Source organism: Lepidothrix coronata, unplaced genomic scaffold (genome assembly GCF_001604755.1).
Source record: "Lepidothrix coronata isolate B3197 unplaced genomic scaffold, Lepidothrix_coronata-1.0 Scaffold92, whole genome shotgun sequence".
NCBI classification, from domain to species: domain Eukaryota; kingdom Metazoa; phylum Chordata; class Aves; order Passeriformes; family Pipridae; genus Lepidothrix; species Lepidothrix coronata.
The window spans coordinates 806,291-824,538 of record NW_016690272.1 but is presented as its reverse complement, the minus strand read 5'-3'; the positions used below and the strand labels follow the sequence as shown (position 1 = coordinate 824,538).

Here is an 18,248-nt window from a genome sequence, read left to right as displayed (position 1 = left end):
AAGCATTTGCCAAGTCCCTCTGTCCCTTCTTTACCAGCCAGTGCTTTTCTGCCCTGTTAATGTTCTAAAGGATGTTCTACCTGTGCCCAGCTGTGCCAAGGTTTTGTCCCAACCACGCCTGCCTCCCTCACTTTGCACACACTGATCCTTCACACTTCAACTGGGGTGGGAAGCAAAGGTTTAGGGGAAGAGTTGTCTCTGCTCTTTTCAGTCAGACCTTTACGGCCCAGAACAGTGCTAAGGTACCTTAATGAATTTAGGGAGCGTTGCTGATTTACCCTCTGGATTCTGGGCTCACCATTCCAACAGGTCTGTTCCTGGGATGAACAGAGGAATAAATGCAAAACAGCAGAACCTCAGCCAAGGGCTGCACAATCCTGGACTTCTCTCTCCCCACAACTTCAACCATCCCACTTCTCCATCTAGTTCTGTTTTGCTACAAATCAGTGAAAAGCAACTCCTTTAGAGAAAAAAAAGCTCCAAACCACAGCCAAGATCACACAGTAATCGTGATTTTTAACGTGTCAGTGGCTAAAATCTGCATTTTCAAGGAGAACAGTGAGCAGTGTGTCTCCTTAGCAGGCAAACACTGCTGGCCCTGCACTGTCACCCAAACCATGGCAGAAGGAAACAAAGAATGATTCCAGTCTCCAGAAATGGAATCACAGATTGTGACAGAACAGCTCAAGTGCTGCTCACACCCTGTTGTAGCAGCAGGCAGAGCCTGGAGCACGGCAAGGACGGCTCTCAGACTTCCAGGATACTCATTTATTGCAGAGAGCAGGTCTAATTCCCTGCCCTGGGTACAGTAATGGATTGGCAACACTTGTCATAATTCAATTTTCCCTCTTACTGTTGAATCTCAGGCAGCCTGTGTATCTGAGGATGGAGCTTGTTGGTACAGCTGCAATATAAGCTCTACATCACCACACTGAGCACCTCCTTGCACTGCCCTATCCCTCTGAAACAGGTCTGGAATTTCCCCAAAGCAGCTGCTCATCCAACCTGGGGTTCTGTAGAAAAGCGTGGAAGGAAGGGGGTGCACCTTACCATGAAATATCCCACAGTACCTTTGATTCATGGTAAATTTATCACAATTATCATTTAGACAAATGGAGAGATTAAAGACACTTAAGGTTATAGTTAGGAACGGTCCTAAGGCTAAAACTAAGCATTAAAAATTCCTCAATACATCTTTCAAACCTCCTACCTTTGTAAGGCTATTTAGCCAAGTGACTTGATAATGATGAAACAAAAAACAAACAAGCAAAAACTCGTGTTTGATGCAAAAATTGCAGGTTAACATGCAAGTTATACAGTGCTTTCTATCTATGTAACATATAATTAAATGATTATCAAGCAATGCATGGCAGCCTCTGTAAGTGCAGTGAATGCAGTGCCTTTAATTAATCTGGTCTGATAATGGGTGTGCAGATGGACAGTCCTATTTGTGCAGCTGAGTGAACAGTGTCTATTTGAATTAAACGAGACAGGTGGCCCCTAAATTAACTGCTGCCAGGTATGGTCACACATACAGTGAGCCAGCAGACTCTTCCCCCATCCAGCCCAGCTGAGATCTTTTTTTCAAGCTCTTAAGCTTGAGAAGCTCAGGCACCTGTAGGAACTTCCTCGTGCCAGGAACTTCCTGTGCCACACTCACCTGGCGGCTCTCTGGCATTCCAACAGGGACTAACAGCAGGAACCAGGAGGAACTCCCAGATTCCTTTTCGAGGATTCTGGTCAACAGTACCAGCACTGTGGATTTTAATCTCACATTAGAGTTTTAGCTGGTTTTTAATGTAATTTCTTTTTCACCAGCAACAATAATCAAAGGACTCGCAGTAACGACTTTCAGAAATCATTAAGATTAATTTAGTATAAAGTGGATAGAAAACATGTTTTGCTTTCCCCTTTTTAAATAGGAAAGCTCAGACTTAGCAGCAGAGTACAACTAACACAGACTATTGAACAATGTTGTGGCAGCAGTTGTTTGAAACATTAAATATTTCGTAACAAAAGATTTCTGCCTTCCACTACAGAGAGGAAGACTCCTGCTTTAAAGAAAACTCTGCAGGGGAGGGGAGGGCATACAAGAGAAATTCGGATTTCTACACCATCCACTCTCAGGATTGCCAGACCTCCATGTCCAATCACAAGGGAAGACTGGCAGCAGGTCCCTCCAGGGCTCAAGACACCAAAAGCCACAGGGAGCTCAGAGGTGCTACAGAGGCAAAAACGCAGAGCAGCCACTGGGAGCTGGGCAGGATCAGCACCACACAAGGGTGACACTGTGACAAATGTCCTGGTTTCACCTGAGAGCAGAGAGAGGTGGGCAGGACACCAACTGATACCTGCACTGACTGAACAGCTACAGTCAGGCACAAACCCCTCCAGCCCCTGCACCCTCAGAGAGGTGATATGCAAGCAGTCACTACCTACAGCATTTCCTGCCGTTGCACATTTGGAAATGCTGGAGCTGTGGTTGCCCTGCAATCTGATCCTGCTCTCCCACTCCTCCATTTTCTGGAAGCAGGGATACTACTCAAAAGCAGGGCAAATTTGACACAATCCAACTTTGGGTAACTGGATTACGACATTTTCCCTTCCTCACATATTTTTTTCCAAGCCCTTCACTTTACAGCCTGTTCATTCCTAGATGTAACCCTGACTCTGTCGAACCTCAGCTACTTTCTTTCCCTCCAAGCCCCTCAGAAGCTCTTTTCTGCCCAGCTCTACTGCCTGTGCTCACTGGGTGTGACCCCAGTCCCTCAGCCTCAAACACAGCCACGAGAGCCATCTCCACATCCCAGGGATGTTTCCCTAGAGGTGCCAATCAGCTTCTGAACCCACGGCAGGAGAGAGGAGAAAGGAGATCCTGTTCAGTCCGTCCTTCTCCTTCCCTTCCACTTCCAGCAATTGTGCACTGGCTGCTCCCTCTGTCCCTCCCAGGGAGGGAGCTCTGCCAGGGCAGCTCCTTGCTCCTCCCCCGGAATACATCTCCAAGTCCCAGCTCCTGTTTTAAGACACCACTTAAACCCACCCTGCTTCTTGAAGCCCCTGAACTCGGTGGGAAAATGCAAGTCCTGAAGAACATCCCCCTTCTGAGAAAGGGCATTTCTCAGAGCAGTGACATGGGGGTGATGCCCAGCACATGCCCTGCCCTGGCAACCTCCTGCACTTCAGGGGACCACACTTCTGGAGAAGTGTATTTAACAGGCCAATTAGCCTCTCACTAATCATCTCTCACACTGGGTACCAGTCCAGCAATGGAGACAAAAATATACAGAATATTCCAGTTATTCTCCTCCTCTCCCTTTTCCAGCTCTTCAGACTCAGACACGTTTCCAGTTTCCCCTCACTGTATATAGATGAATGTGCTGCTGTTTTACATTTTCAGTGCCTGCTCGTGGCTCCAGCTTCCCATGGCTCAGGCAGGAGGAACAGCATTGCTTGGGAATTGTGAGCACCAGACTGCACACAAACAGAGATGTGACCAACCACCACGTGAGGGTTCTGGACACTGCATTAGAGGATTCCATGTCCACTGACTGTCAGTGATATCCCAAGAGTTCAGCTTTGAAATAAAACTACTGCTTTGACCCTTTCAAAATACCTGGGAAGTGTTTTGATAAACTATTTAATTTTTTGTACACAATTATCACTCTTACTTTACTTCTTCAGATTTCTAACTACTTGCTGCCCATTGTTCTTATCTGGGGTTCAGTTTAATTTCTTGACCTCCATCCACTAAAAATTTGCAATGACAGAAGCGTGACAAGTCCTGTGCTGTAGCTATAAAACCAGTGAAATACATTAGGAATGCTTTTACAGGAGAAAATTATATGGCTCTGTAGAAAACTTTACAAGCAAAGATATTTTGACAAGTGCTACCTCAGAAGTAGCACCATATGTTGCTGCACTTCAGCCCGAAAGACAAAATGCCTGTAAAATGAAAAGCAATGAATTTTTTCCAATTTACTGCCCTGAGAAGTTAAAGATATGCACTTATTTCAAGTACCAAGTAATCCGAGCAATCTAATTAGGAAGGAGATAATTAAAAGACTAAGGGGTTGCTAAATCACGCTGGGGTCACACAACCTGGTGTGTGCTCTAGTTTATAATGACAGCGGTCCCGGTGCTAATGGGTCTGTAAAGCTGGGCTCAGATCGGGCTGTTAAGCCGTGCTCAGAGCCCATCTGAGCAGAGCAGGGCCATTAAAGCCTGGTTAAAGCCTGGTTAAAGCCTGGTTAAAGCCTGGTTAAAGCCTGGTTAAAGCCCGGCTGCCTGGCACGGCAGGAGCTGCTGGAACTGCAGTGACTGTGCTCACAACCACCGATGGACACCAAGGGCCAGATGACCACCCTGCCAAAACACCGTTCTCGGGTTTTTAAGCTCCGGAATGTTCAGTTTTAAATTTTACTCTGATGAAAGGTGAGTACCCCTTTGAATGGTACCAGCTGGCAGCCTGAAATCCTCGGCTGATAGCTGCCCGTGCCTCTCAGTCCTACCAGCATCCTGATTTCCCAAGACGGCTCCAGCTACACAACTGTTCTGCAACAGTAGAAACAAGACATTAAGATAAAGCTTCCTCTAGTAAAGCCATCACAGCACTTCAGCTGTGGATTCATGGCTTTCCGTGCAAGGACACTTTCAAGCCCGCCTGTAAATGCAAAAGGCACATTAACAGCTTCTAATAGGACTGCAGCACGCACACAAAAGGGAATTAAAAATAGCTTTGTTTCCCACTGGCCGGCTTAGCACAATTCAGGAAACTCAGGAAGGAAGGAAACATTGCCTTAAAAGTTGATTTTGAAAGGAAACACATTGAAAATGTTTGTATCAAGCTGGTTGTTCACAAAGGTGTTTTCTAGGCGTGTGAGTAACGGCAGCCCCAGTTTTTACACCACACTCAAAACAGACTAAGCCAGGAATAAAGCTGTTAAAAAACTGGCATGATGCAACAGAATAATCAGCAGCAAACACTCAGGAAAGCTGCATGTAAGGTTTAGTGATTTGAGGCTGCTGAATCCTGCCTTGTCATTTGTTTAGCTGTTCCCACTCGGGGTGACAATGACAATATTTGCGTTGTTGGCACGCTGTTTTCAGAACTATTGATAAAAAGCTCCAGGTAGTACCCAGGCATTTACTCAGGGCCACAGCACATCCAGAGCTCTTCACACCCCCCCCCAAGGTCTCGCCTTCACAAAGACATTTGTCCTGGTCACCAGGGCAGGGTTCAATCCATGTCCCACATGTTGATGTCATCCCACGGAACACGCGGGAGATCTGTGAGTTACTCCATGGGCAGCTGAAAAGCCCAGGCCCTCTGGTCAGGGCTGCTTTCTCTCCTCACAGTCACTCCAGGCCGGTCCCAAAGCCCCGGAGGCTCCGTTACTGCCCCGTTACAACCTGGAGCAAGGACAAGACTTTCTGGTTGCTTTCCATGGCAACCGAGGGAGCAAAGAAAAGCAGCACCATCCTCCTCTCCTGTAGGTACCTCGGTCCCCACCCCTGAGGTCACAGCCTTGCCTTGGACCTTTCAGAAGCTCACAGGGCTCACTGAAACTCAGAAAGAAGCTTCTGCAGCACGAAGGTTTTGACCCAACAGACTGGGCCCGAAAAGAAGGGCTGTGCTGCAAAGGCAGTTTCCAGAAGGTGCATGAATAGGTTTAGTCTGAAGATCAACATGTTACAGACTTTCAGTCTTTCCCTCTGTCCACGAATTCAGCAGAACTTAAACACACCACAGACACACCAGACAGGTATCACTGACCATTTATTGTGCTGGCTGCCAGATCTGATACATGCAGGACACAGGATCAGATGATTCCACGGCACTGGTGCCACAGCACAGGTTGAGGGAGCCCCCTGAGCCATGAGGAGGCAGAGGATGCTCAGATCTCCCATCCTATGGGAACAGGCATTAGCAAACATGCCTTATCTACCCCCAAAATCTCACCCCTCCACACTGTCAGCCTCTCACACCTGAGTACCACACTGAGGGGCAAAAACCCAGTCCAGGAAGGCTCAGTGTTTACAATTAAAATGTTCCTGGTTTCCTGGGAAACAGCACTTCCTAGTAAACAGAATATAAACACTATCTGGATTTTTCTCATCTCAGGGAGTGGAGATCTACTTGTCACTTCATCTTCCATTATAGATCCTTTCCCAAGAGCTTCCAGAGCCTCTTGCTCCCCAGGCTGTCACCTGACTGCCTCTTCACAGGCAATATCCTGTTTCCCCTGCAATGAAGACAATGAATATCTAAAAATCCTACAGGCAGGACTAATATCTAACGTCACTTGAGTGAAAAATCCATGTGCCAAGTGCATCCCTACTAAGCACGAGGCAGACACAGCCAAGGTTTGGTACATTTAAACTACAGAACTTTCCATGTAGATAAATTCAAAAGGGATTTTGCTCTCAACACCAACAGAAATTCTCAGTCAAACATTCTTCACTAATCCTTCAAATCTCCATTTTCCAAAATGCTATTGGAATCAACTGTTGGGTTTCTAAGTGAAAAGTAAAATCAAGTAAAAACCCCATGGATCAAGAGAGGTGGAGTAGGACATGTGGCCCAGGAAAATGACTTGTGGCTTCAGGGCCTGAAGGACACGTTTCCAGTTGATAAGCCTTGACTTGTCCTCTAAGTACAAAGAATGCACTTTGCTGATTTGGGGCTGTTGTAGAGTTATCAGGAATGTGGGACAAGCAAATCCTGTTGTGCTACATCTCTTTCCGGACCTCCCCAACCATCTTGTCAGTATTCCAGGGGTCTGCAGCTGGATGTACTTGCAGTTCTGTGATCAATACAAGGAGCCAACGCTGTCCAACCCATTCTGGACAAAGCCAGGATGATGAAGTGACTTGACAGGATAAAACCATGAGATCCATGCTTCCAAGAGTCTGACCAGTCCCTTCCATGCTGCCAGGCAATCCAGCAATTCATTTTTACCAGCCTTAATACAACATTCCAGTATGCTCAAAAGGGACAAAATCGTCCAGGTTTATTCCATTCACGGGGAAGGTAAAACACACAAATCCCAGTGGCTTCGTGCTGGAAGTAGCACTTATTTTAATAAAAGCTCAGGATGCTTTTGTCCTCCTGGTTGTCCAAAATATTTGCACGTGCTATGGTTGTAAGTGGTGAGAATGTAGCATTCAGCATTATGGAGTGGAGCGCAGACCAGGTGATGCAACAACAGGAATAAATCAAAAGGTCATTTACAGAGGAGACATAGATTCTGGCACCTTCTGCTGTTCAGTTAAGACTGAAGAGCCCTTGGTCTTGGTGCTTGGAGAGCTGGTTAGGAAAAAAAACATTGTTGGAATACTTTGTTGTCATGTTGTTTCCTTTATGGACTTCGTGGCACCGCAAAAAACCTAAAATTCAAAATTTTACTTCAGGTTACGTAAAATTCTCAAATGGACCCGAGCAAACAATGACAGTGACTTCATTCAGAGCACTGCAGGGGCACAGATATTCAAGCATCTTGCTTCTGTCTGGGCACCCCATTTCAGTGCCACCAGGGGTGAAGAGCTCGAATACTTCGCGGGATCTGAGTGAACGTTCAGGTTCTACCTCCCAGCATTGCTGTGTTTGTGTTTGGTGTGTTCATTTGCCTTCAGGGAAGTGTTCCTTTGCTTTCTCATAACCCAGCACTATTTTTAGAGACCATCTTAATGTGCTCAGTAATGGTTTCAGACCACAAAAGCCATCAGATGGATTCTGGCCCTCCCTAAGGTTTGTTCAGTGTAAGACAGCAGCAGGCTCAGGAAGCAGGAGGGGATGTGGGGCAGCAATCAATGCTTTTCTCCAGGCTCATCTGATGAATCAGCCTTGTACCCTTAGTAAAAAATACAGGGTTTTTTTCCTAATCCAAGTCCCAGGTCCGTGTTCCACAGCAAGGGCTGATCAAGGGACGTTTTCACAACTCACAGGAACTTAGAGATGCAGTGGGAGACACTCAGGGAGTTTTGAGGTCAACCATTTGAAGGAGCTATCTCACTACTGATCACATTAGAGCTGTTTAATATTACAGGCATAAACACTCTGTGATAATTTGTGTAACCCTGAGGAGAAATGGAGACCTTCAGAGGACATTCAATAGTGTTGTTTGCCACATGGCTCACTTGGCTTTCTCAGCTATGACACATCTTTTACTCTTGACAGTGCTTGAACGCTGTGTTTGATTAGTCTAAATAACCCCTTAAATTATTGTATGGACTTTTACAAATCAGTAAAGTTCACACAAACCATGCAAATAAAAACTGAAGGCTAGAAGAAACATGTTCTTGCTGAAGTACATGGGTCCAAACCTGCTGGTTTCTTCCCCCCCTCCCATGAATGTTACAGAAACAATGCAAATATGCCAGCAATTTTCTAGCACAACTGACAAGCAGAACTGTTTGTTATTCAGAGCCTTCACACAACTGTTCATCTTTTGAGACAGCCCAGCTCGAGACAGCAGCTTTCCCATTCACAATCAATACATTTGCACACCCCTCCCTGCTGCGTCCCAAATGCTCAGGGACACATCTCACATCACAGCCCCGACTCTTCCCCGCGCCTTCAGAATTAAAAGCACTTAAAAAAAAATACATTTACAAAAACACTCAGCGTGCACAGACTGGTATCACTGCTGTTTACTCTTTTAAGAAAACTTTCCTGTATGTCCTTTGCCCTCCATGTCATACTTCTTAATTCATTTCCTCTGAAACACATTATTGTCCTGCTTTCTGCACTAAGCAAAATTCCAGGCTCGGCGTTTCAGTCCCACTGATTCCCTTCCCAGAGACCACCCTTTAACCAGTCAAGAAGCACAAAGAGACAAGATTTATATCCAGATCCTGCCTTGCTGATAATTCTCACTGCCCTCTCAGTAACTATATATCTGTGCACACGACAGTGTGACCTAAGACAAGCTGTGCCTTGGTTTACTAATTAAGACATGACTTACTAGCTCAGAAGCCAATGAATTTTCGTTGCCAGAGTCATTTTCTTGTGTACACAAAGCTTTATTATAGCTCACTAAATACCCCATAATTCGGAATGCCTGCAGTCCTTTGCTCCTGTCAACATCCATGAACTCTGTGTGTGAGGAGCAGCACCAAATTTGAACCCCACACTACACTTGACTGCTCTTCCCTGACCATCAACCAGCTCAGCTCCAATCTCTGCACAGCCTGCAACAATTCTCCATTGAGAACTTCATAATAAAATACACACACTGAAAAAAAGATCCCATTAACAGAGAACTGAAGGGACAGGACACTGATTGACACACAGTACACACCACAAGGCTGAATTTCTTCAACAAGCAGCACTTACCAAAAGTTATTACAGTATTCTGACTCTGCATTAGAAGTGCCAGAGTTCAGAGAAGTTGACAATTTAATCACTGATACTTCCAAACCCGCAATTTACTATTACCAAATAATAACAGTGTAACTCCAAAGTCAGGAGAAGGACTCTTACACCGGGTCCTGAGCTCGGGTCAGAGGTGCTGTCTCAGCAGGGGCTCAGACAAGGCTTTAATGTGAGGACTCGCCATTCTGGCACTAAGGAAAATAAAATAACATCCACATCTGCCCACATATTTCAGGCAGACAACAGTAGCTACACGAACTCCTGATAAGCTCTCTGAGGTAAAGGCAAATGGCTCAACTCTTGACCCAACCACCATGAAAAATAAATGAGCGTCTATTGTCTCCTGCACAAACCAAAACAAACGCCCACTCGCTGCTCAGAAAAGGCATTATTTTTTAAAAGCCTTGCAATGAGATAAACAAGACACAATAAAAATCAGGGCACCGGCTCCAGCCCAGGGGTGGAACTACAGCCAGAGGACGGGAACCAGCTCTGCCTTGCAGTGTTTGTGGAGGAACCGTCACAACTCGATAAATTCCTCCTCAGCAACAAATGCAAAGTGTCCTAGTCCCACACGTATTCGCATCTCATGCCCCAGTTCTCTCACAGTGTGGAAGAGCTAAAACCAATTTACAACTTTGGCATAAAACCTACGGAATTCAACGGGAAGACTTGATAGACATAAATGTTTAGAGCTCCACGCTTAAAAAAATAAATATCTGAAATAAACAGTAGGTTACTTCATCCTGGCAAAGGGAGAACTCAGTGGATCCTGCAGCCTTTGTTTATGCTCCCAGGAGTCCGAAATGCTGCTCAGGCTCCCAGAGGTGCAGTGCTGGGTGCCACCAGGAAAGGCAGATCACGCACAAAGAGCTGTACACTGCTATTGAGGACAGGCAAATTATCTCCATTTCGACTTTAAGAAACACAACTGAGCAAACCTGCATTGAAACATGACATCATCCCCCTCTTTGGGCAGCAAATGCTGTTTCCACCAGAGGATATCAGTTGCCTCAGTAACATCGTTATGAGGTTTTCCTCTCTGAAGTCATACTGCAGTTTCCTCTCTTCACTCAGTGCAGCATTTTCTGATTTTGTTTTCCTTCTAAGAAGCACATTTATAACAGAAAGTGTCCAAAGTTTAGGCTGAGTCTCTATTCAGCCTACAAGCACCTTTGCTCAAGGAGAGGTGATGTTGCATTTGTTCTGTGAGAGCCCTCACACCTCCAGCAGTATGAGAGGTGTTAGTCAGCAGTTTTACTTCTCTTCATTAACAGCCTCAGCAGGAAGCAAGAGGCACATGTGAAACCCTTTGGATACTTTCCTTTCACACAAAAGTCAAAGCTCAGAGTAAAACAAAGGACTTCTTAAAATAGAAAGTTGAGAATAAATTGCTTAGACTGAAAAAACAGCACTAGGATTGCAAGTGCTGAAAGCAGATCAATTTACTTAGAGGCACTTACACCCCAAATATCTGTCAGAGTTAAATTGTCATGTAGTCTTCTAGGTCGCATTAAAATTCTCTTCAAAATGTTTTTACTGCTGGCATTTTCCCTTCTAATTTCAGCAATCTTTCTATCCCAAACATCTCTGTTCTCATTACCCAGAACATTTAGGTGTGATTACAGCAAGAGATCGTTATCGTGTTTTATTTGGTTAAGGCCTTAAAAATTAAATACAGGTGTTTTCAATTAACAGCCATCAAATTTAGCTCTCCCATCCCATTTTCTGTCACTCCAAAGGCTGAGGACACCTATCTGAGAAAAATATGTAGGAGAACCATGAAGCAGGACTTTTTAAAAGCCTTATAAATCTTATAAATGAAAGCTGACATGTCATACAAGAAAAAAAAACCAAGATCAAACCTTTGAGCATGGAAAATGAGCAGAATTATGAAAGGAAACGTTATCACCTCATCCCTCATTCCTTCAGCTGTGCCTGTGGACCAAAGGCTGAGGTAACTTCCCGCACACCTCGTGACAGCTTAAAACATGCATGAGGCCCAAATGATTAATGCATGAGCACATCCTGCAAAGCTGCACATCCTGTTCCTGACGCACTGCAACGCTGGGCTGCAACTGCTGGGACCGGGCTGAGGAGCTGTCAGGAACCTGCCAACACCCTAATGCACCCCCCCACACCTCTGGGGACAGTGCAGAGCCTGGCAGAGGGGACACGGCACCACAGAACCCGGCACTGCCCTGCGGGCACCAAGAGAGGCCAGCCCAGGCCAAGGGAGCTGGGACAGGCTTGTCCTGAGCCTGGAAATTCTGGTTGCGGAGCTAAAATACATTGTTTTTATTCAAAAGGCGTTTGTGTTTGCTGTTTGTCGCTCAGGGTCACCAACACTTCACTCCTGCTGCTCACACAACACTCCTCAGGTACCACAGTAAGGTTGGAAGTGCCCTGCAAACTCATCACACAGATGGGCAGTCAAACATCTCTTAGCTAGATACACTCCAAATCTTAAAACAAACTAGGGTCCAAGGGGACATTGAATACTTACTACGTGATTTTGGGATAAGAACCCAAAATATGGTCCTTTTGTATTTCTCATCAGAGTTGAGGGCCACGTTTCCAGGCCACTTTCTGACTCAGGTTGTCACAGTTTCCCCACTCCTCACCCCAGATGCAGAAGATCAGGATTTCCATGCCCTGCACTCAGCTGGCAGGTTCAGGCAGACACAGAACACGCAAACTAAGATTCACACATTACTTGCACAGCAATAGCCAGTGCCAATGGCCAGCACTTGGACCACTTCCATTTTACCTGCTCCCCACAAAATCAAACCCCCAAACACCCAGGAGGATTCAGCCTTGCTGTGAAGACCAAGCATTTCCCTGAAGTTGAAAGCCTCTTCCTCGCAGCAGAGCTGTCAAGAGCTTTACCACTGACCAAGGTCAGATGAAGGCCAGAGTTAAACCTCAAGTTTGCATCAGATTGTATAAATATGGAAAAAGAGAAGTTTGACAAGGTACTGGTGAGAGGAGTTGTCAAACCAAAGAGGACTTGCTGTAAAAGTGATTATATAAAGTGTAGGACAGGCAGAGCTGTGATTAAAGTCAATAAACAGCCTCCCAGAGCAGCAGCTGCCCTCTCCAGCACCTTGTGGCCCGAGTCCAAACTGTAGACAGATGAAATATGCTGCACAAAGGATGCCAGTCAGCTCAGGATTAAAGTAACAACTGCTCTCACTGCACTGTTGGCAACATGGGCCTTGACAAGGTACTTGGACAACAGAAAAACCCAAAACCCCACCGTGCTGGGAACAGAAAAACCATATCTTCACCCGGCTGTGAGTTTGAAAAATACACACTTAAAACCTTAGATCACCTTTCTACTGCTCGGTGATGGACTGAGGAACATCGTGGTGCTTTTAGGAGGTCTGGTTCCACACTTCATGCTTACAGTAAGGTCAGTTTTAAACAGAAAATGGAGAAGGAATACAGTATTTAATGGAAGTTGTGTAAGGCCGACTTCAGTGATTGCTGTGTTACACATCTTCACATACTTGTCACGCACTCACCTTATTAATCATTTTAAAATCAAAGAGAGAAGTCTCTACACTTACCACTTCGGGCCTGGGAGAAGAGTTTTCCACTAGGACACTAATTTCCTTCATGGAAACAGCTCAAAGCATATGGGGGAAACAAAAGGAGCAGGCTACAGAAATTCTGCTAAGTCTACAAAGAGTTGTTTCTGCAGCAGTGAACTTTGCAACCATTTGACTTTCAGAATAACAAAATACTTACATTGTGACTATCCTAAGAATAGAAATTAATCCCAATCAGTGAGGATACGCAGCTCTTAAAAGCTTGGCATGTTTATTGGAAAACTTTCTAAAAGGCAGCAATAACAACAGCAAAGAAACCCCTTCAGATCTTCCTTAATTTTTAATTTGTTATAGTTAAAAATATGCAAACTCCAGGCTTTGAAAAGCTTTAGGAGCTATCAGATTCATTTCTATTGACCCTACTCTTCACCTGGGGTCTTCTCCAAAGCTTATGGAAAAGGATATAAGAAGCCTTCAATCAATAGACAGGAAATTCTAAAATCTTTAAAGCTAGAGGAAGGTAGAAAGGAAACTGGAGACATCCAGCTCCACTCTGCTGACTCAGATACGGGCAGGACACAGAACATAATGCAATTCCTCCCTGATGCAAACAGAAACCCATCTGGGGACAAACAGTTTACATCTACCAACCACAGAGCAGGGCTGGGGCCAGGAGCTGCTCCTTGGTGTCTTGCACCAGCACTCAAAATGCACTTTTCCCCTACTTTTTCAACCTAGCCAACACGTGCTGGATGGACAAACAGGGCTACTCCAATTAAATCACTTGCTAAAGGAACAATGCTGACACCAGGCTCGTTACCTTTCGTTTCACATCAATGAAATGAAACATTTCATCGCTCCTCCTCCTGAAATAGCACTGGAACTACCTTAGGAATTTTCAAAGAGAGCTTTCACCGGAAGCATTGACCCACCATTCATTCCGTTGTAAATACTCCTGTGGTGAGGGGACAGGTCCTCTGTCACTTGTCTCCTGAGGGTCCCTTCCCTGCTGCCTCCGCTGAGGTGTTTGAGGTGCTCGGGGCTGCCTCCATAGTGCTGTTTGAGGTGCTCTGGGCTGGTGCCCCTCACCTTGTGCAGGTGTTCCGTACTCCCGCTCGGCGTGTGCTTCTGCAGGTGGTCTGGGCTGCCACCGCTGTGCTTTTGGTGCTCAGGGCTGCCACCAGGCCTCTGCTTTGGAAAGTGTTCGGGGCTACTACTCAGCACGTGCTTTGGGATAGTTTCTGGGCTGCTGCTGCTGTGCTTTTGTTGGTCGGGGACTTTGACCACGGCTTTGTGGTGCTCGGGGCTCGGCCCTTTCAGGTGGTGGTCAGGGCTGCCGGAGCCGCGCGGCTTCTGCAGGTGCTCGGGGCTGATGCTCCGGTGCTTCTGGTGCTCGGGGCTGCCTTCCCCCCGAGCCTTCTGCAGGTGCTCGGGGCTGGTGCTGGGGTGGTGTTTGTGGTGGTCGGGGCTGTCTGTGCTGCCCGTGCTGGAGGTGCTGCTGCCGTCCCCCACGTCTCGGATGTAGGCGCTGGGCGCCGTCAGCTGGCACAGGCTGAGCTGGCTGTCGATGGAGCTCCGGCTCCCGGCCCCGCCGCCCTTCTCCTCATCCAGCAGCACACACAGCTCCTTCAGCTCCAGGTTCTCCTTGACCACCTCTTCCTGTCTCACCTCCAGTTCCTTCAGCTTCTGCAGGTACAGGGCCACCTCTTTGTGCATCACGCTGGCGCTGTACCTGCCCAGCCGCTGCCACTCCCGGGACACCTTCTTGCCCTTCTGTCGGTCGTCGTCCAGGAAGCAGCACAGGTCCCTCAGCTCCTGGTTATCCTCTTGCAGCTTCTGGTTGATATCCTTCAAGAGAAAGATTATCATGGCAGAGAAGTGTCTAAAGGAATTGGTGTTATACAATCACCCTTACACAAGCCACAAAATCATATTTAAGCACTCAAGCGAGGCATAAATAATTGCTTGTGTAGATCTGGCACATTGTAACAGCACAGTGCTTCAAACAGAGCTGCTGTCCAGCCAAAGCTGACCTGGAGCTAGTCTGAGGTGTTCAAACACTAACTTCTGACACAGCATAAAAGTTTCAGGTGCTTAATTAATTTTCACGCTAAATATCAGAGTAATTTAGCTCCCAACCTGGGCAAAGCTCGTAAGTGCTCTCCTGATGATCTCACTCCCCAGAGAAATATTCACCTGAATAAAACTGCAAGGTACATCAGAACTTGTACTCTCACTTAAATAATTAATTATTACACATCTAGACTCCCTATTCCCCAAAGCATAGTCACATATAAAGATGAACATTTTAGAGATTTAAAAAAAAAAAGGGGGTTGTTTGATGTTGTTCCAGATTTGCATTAAAAACTCTTGTCAGACATCACTTTATCGAGATTGCTTCAGCCACTCTGAAATTAAATAATCTGCTTTAATAGATTTTTCCCTCCTAATAAAATGCAGTACATGATTCCATGCCCTCCTCTGAGCGAGGAACAGTCTGAGGCAAATGCTCTGAAGAAAAATGTTCAGGGTGTTACTGTAGCAGAATAATGCCAAAGAAAACATTTGCAGTATTTTACCCGCCTAGTTTGGACTTGTGACCATATTTCTCTTTCCCCCAGCTCCATAGTCATTCCTTCTTATGTATGATATCACAAATAGAGATTAGCCACAATTGTTAAAGGCTTGGCCTTATGGAAAGACCATTTTAGCACTGTTTCCAAAGAAAAGGAAGCTTTTGTAACCCCACTGGATTTGGATGCAGGAATGCCTGGGTTTGTCTGATCTTTGCCTCAGAATAACTCTGAACTTGACCAATTTCAACCTGTATTTGACAATGGAAAAAAAGGCTACAAGGTGTCCTTAAAAATCTCTGCTGGTGAGAGATATTTGAAGTGATCCCACGGTGGAATAAAAAAGTTGTGGAAGTGCAGAATTCCTCAGCCAGAAGGCAGCCTTCCAGCTGGGCACTCTGACTCAGGGACCTGGTATTTCACACACAACAAAGGAGGGAGATGTCCAGACACCAGCACAGGGCTCACAACCTCCTTCTCCCAGATTCTGTTGAAAAGTTCCAGATGGGGCATCTGAACAAAAGGAGGAAGTTAAACATGACTTAAGGAGTTCAGAATTGAGAGGGGAATGTGTCACTGCTTCCTACACATCTCGGTGTGTTTGGTCAGTTATCCGGAGGATGCAGAAATCCATATGATGTCACAGCACTGGGAGAAAGACACTATTGTTGGAATTGAACTTACATTTGAAACCTAAGCTTTATTCTTACTAAATACTATCATGGATGGGTCTTTTTTACCCCCAGACACCACGGATGGTCAAAAAGAGAGAAGAGACACACCCCCCCATACTCTGCAGAACACAAAAACTTGGGAGACAGGAAGAGTCTTCCCCCACATGCTGTTTATTTTATGCCACACTATGATCAAAGACACTTTCTCAGTAATTCCATCATTTAAAGCCATTCTACAAGTGAAGAACTCTCTTCTAATGCACTTCTGTGTAATAATTCAAAAGCCCACACTGCATCTGTCTCTCCTCTCCTTCCCTCCAATCTCACTGAAAGAATTCCCTAAAAACAATGTCCTTTCTCAAAAGCAACAAGACAGAAAAATGTTCGTGGTCCTGCCAGCTTTAAGGTAACTTTCCAGGTCTACAATGCACAAGCAAGGTAATCCTCTGTAAGCAGTCACACTATCTTCCCAATCCTCAGAAGTGGGAAGGAAACATTAGGACTAAGCTTCTCACCCAACCAAGGAGTGAAATTTAGAAGGGATAAGCCATTACAGACCTGGTCTGACTTGTGATGTGCAGCCTGCACAAGGATACAATTGAAAATGGTTAGTCAGAGATGCATTAGCAGATGCCTTTTTCAGACAACAAACTAGGGATTGGTTCTGATCACTCCAAAACGGAGCCCAGGGGTTTGCCATCACCTGCCATACCCTGCGCTGCATCCTGGAAATGACCCGCTCCCTCCAGCAGCCTGCCTGCCTGACAGACTAAGGCAGCTGAAACTGGGGACAAAAAACCTTTTAAACACCTACAGCTCTGCACACCCTTATTTCTCGTGCACTTCAGGCAGGATCATTGAACTCCAAACCAATGGAGTCTAACACAGAGGTGACCAGACTTCAGTGCTTGTACCAAACCAAAGAACACTGGGGCAGAGCACACCCCAGCTGTGCTGCACATCCTGCCGAATAGCTGCTCATCTCTTAGCCGGACACTCGATTTTTAAGCAGCATCAAAGGCTATTCACTCCAGCCCTCGTCTACTTTTTCCTGCGGTTCTCGGGAGCGGCTCCTCCCGGAGCATCCACCTGACGAGACCGCTGCCGGCGGGACGGGCGGGGGGCCGCGGCGACACGGCACAAACTCCAGGGGTCCCACCCTGCCCACCCCGCTCTACCTTCAAGCCGCGGATCTCGCCGAGGTGGAGCTGGAGGCGGCGGTTCACCTCGCGGATGAGGTTGCTGTGGTCCAGCATCGCGCTCATCTTCTCGGCCTCGGCGCGGCGGAGGCTGCGGATCAGCTCCTCCTTGCTCCACTTGAGCAGCTCCTCGTCCGACACCTTGGACAAGTCCTCGGCCGGCGCCGACCCGCAACTTTCCGCCGCCACTTTTGCCATGGTGGCGGCGCGGGGGCAGCCGCGGAGCCTCCCCGCGCTGCCGGGGCCGCCCCTCCGCCGCCGCCGGGGCAAAGGGCGAGCCCGGAGCCCGCGGGTGCCCCCGGCTCCAGCGCGGGGAGACCGCTTCTGGCCCCGCGCAGCGGATCCTGGAAAACAGGAGGAAGACGAGGAGGAAAGGGTGTGGAGGAAGCCGGGCCACGGTCTGGGGAGCAAACTTCCCCCGTCGAGATGGGAAAAAAACAGAAAGAAGCCCCGAGACAAAGGATCCCCAAGACACGCGCGGTTCTTTCAACAGGTCAGCGCCAGCCGCGAGCGGCCGGTGCCCGCGGCGGGGATGCGCGGGGCCGGCTCTCAGCGGCCGCGGGCTGCGGGCGGCGGGGCGGGTGGCGAGGCGCGGATGCCGCGCCCCGTGGCGGCGGGGGAGCGGGAGCGGCAGGAGCGGGAGGGATCGGAGCGGCTCGGGCGCTGTGGGCGGCAGTGCCGGGCGCGGGGCCGCTCGCGGCTTTTCAGCGGGGCCGCGCCACGTGCGGGGGGGCGGTGCGGGAGCGGGCACGGGCGGATCGCGGGCTCCACCTGCCGCCCGCCGCCCGCCAGCGCCGCGGGACCGCCCCGCGGCGGGGACACACCTGCGGGACACCGCGGCACCCGCACACATCCTGCACTGCGAGCTGCTCAGG

The 18,248-nt window shown here is 47.5% G+C and overlaps 1 protein-coding gene and 1 long non-coding RNA gene across 5 annotated transcripts in view; one reads left to right on the top strand and one right to left on the bottom strand.

Moving 5' to 3' along the window:
* The window catches only part of CCDC85A (coiled-coil domain containing 85A), a 58,484-nt gene extending 40,913 nt beyond the window's left edge, over positions 1 to 17,571 (bottom strand). For 3 of the 4 annotated variants that reach the window (XM_017821814.1, XM_017821815.1, XM_017821817.1), the window contains exons 1-2: positions 17,353 to 17,571; positions 13,860 to 14,775 (exon numbers count right to left, since the gene is read on the bottom strand). In XM_017821814.1, coding sequence (XP_017677303.1) covers positions 13,860 to 14,775; positions 17,353 to 17,571 — 1,135 coding nt within the window. Of the gene's footprint in view, positions 1 to 5,812; positions 7,387 to 13,859; positions 14,776 to 17,352 lie in introns of those variants that run through there. The other variant, XM_017821816.1, reaches the window with a different exon arrangement.
* On the top strand, positions 713 to 3,596 carry LOC108500672. Its single transcript, XR_001875941.1, has 3 exons — positions 713 to 803; positions 2,040 to 2,328; positions 3,398 to 3,596. It is a non-coding gene; the product is annotated as an uncharacterized LOC108500672 (long non-coding RNA).
* Positions 17,572 to 18,248: the final 677 nt, after the last annotated feature.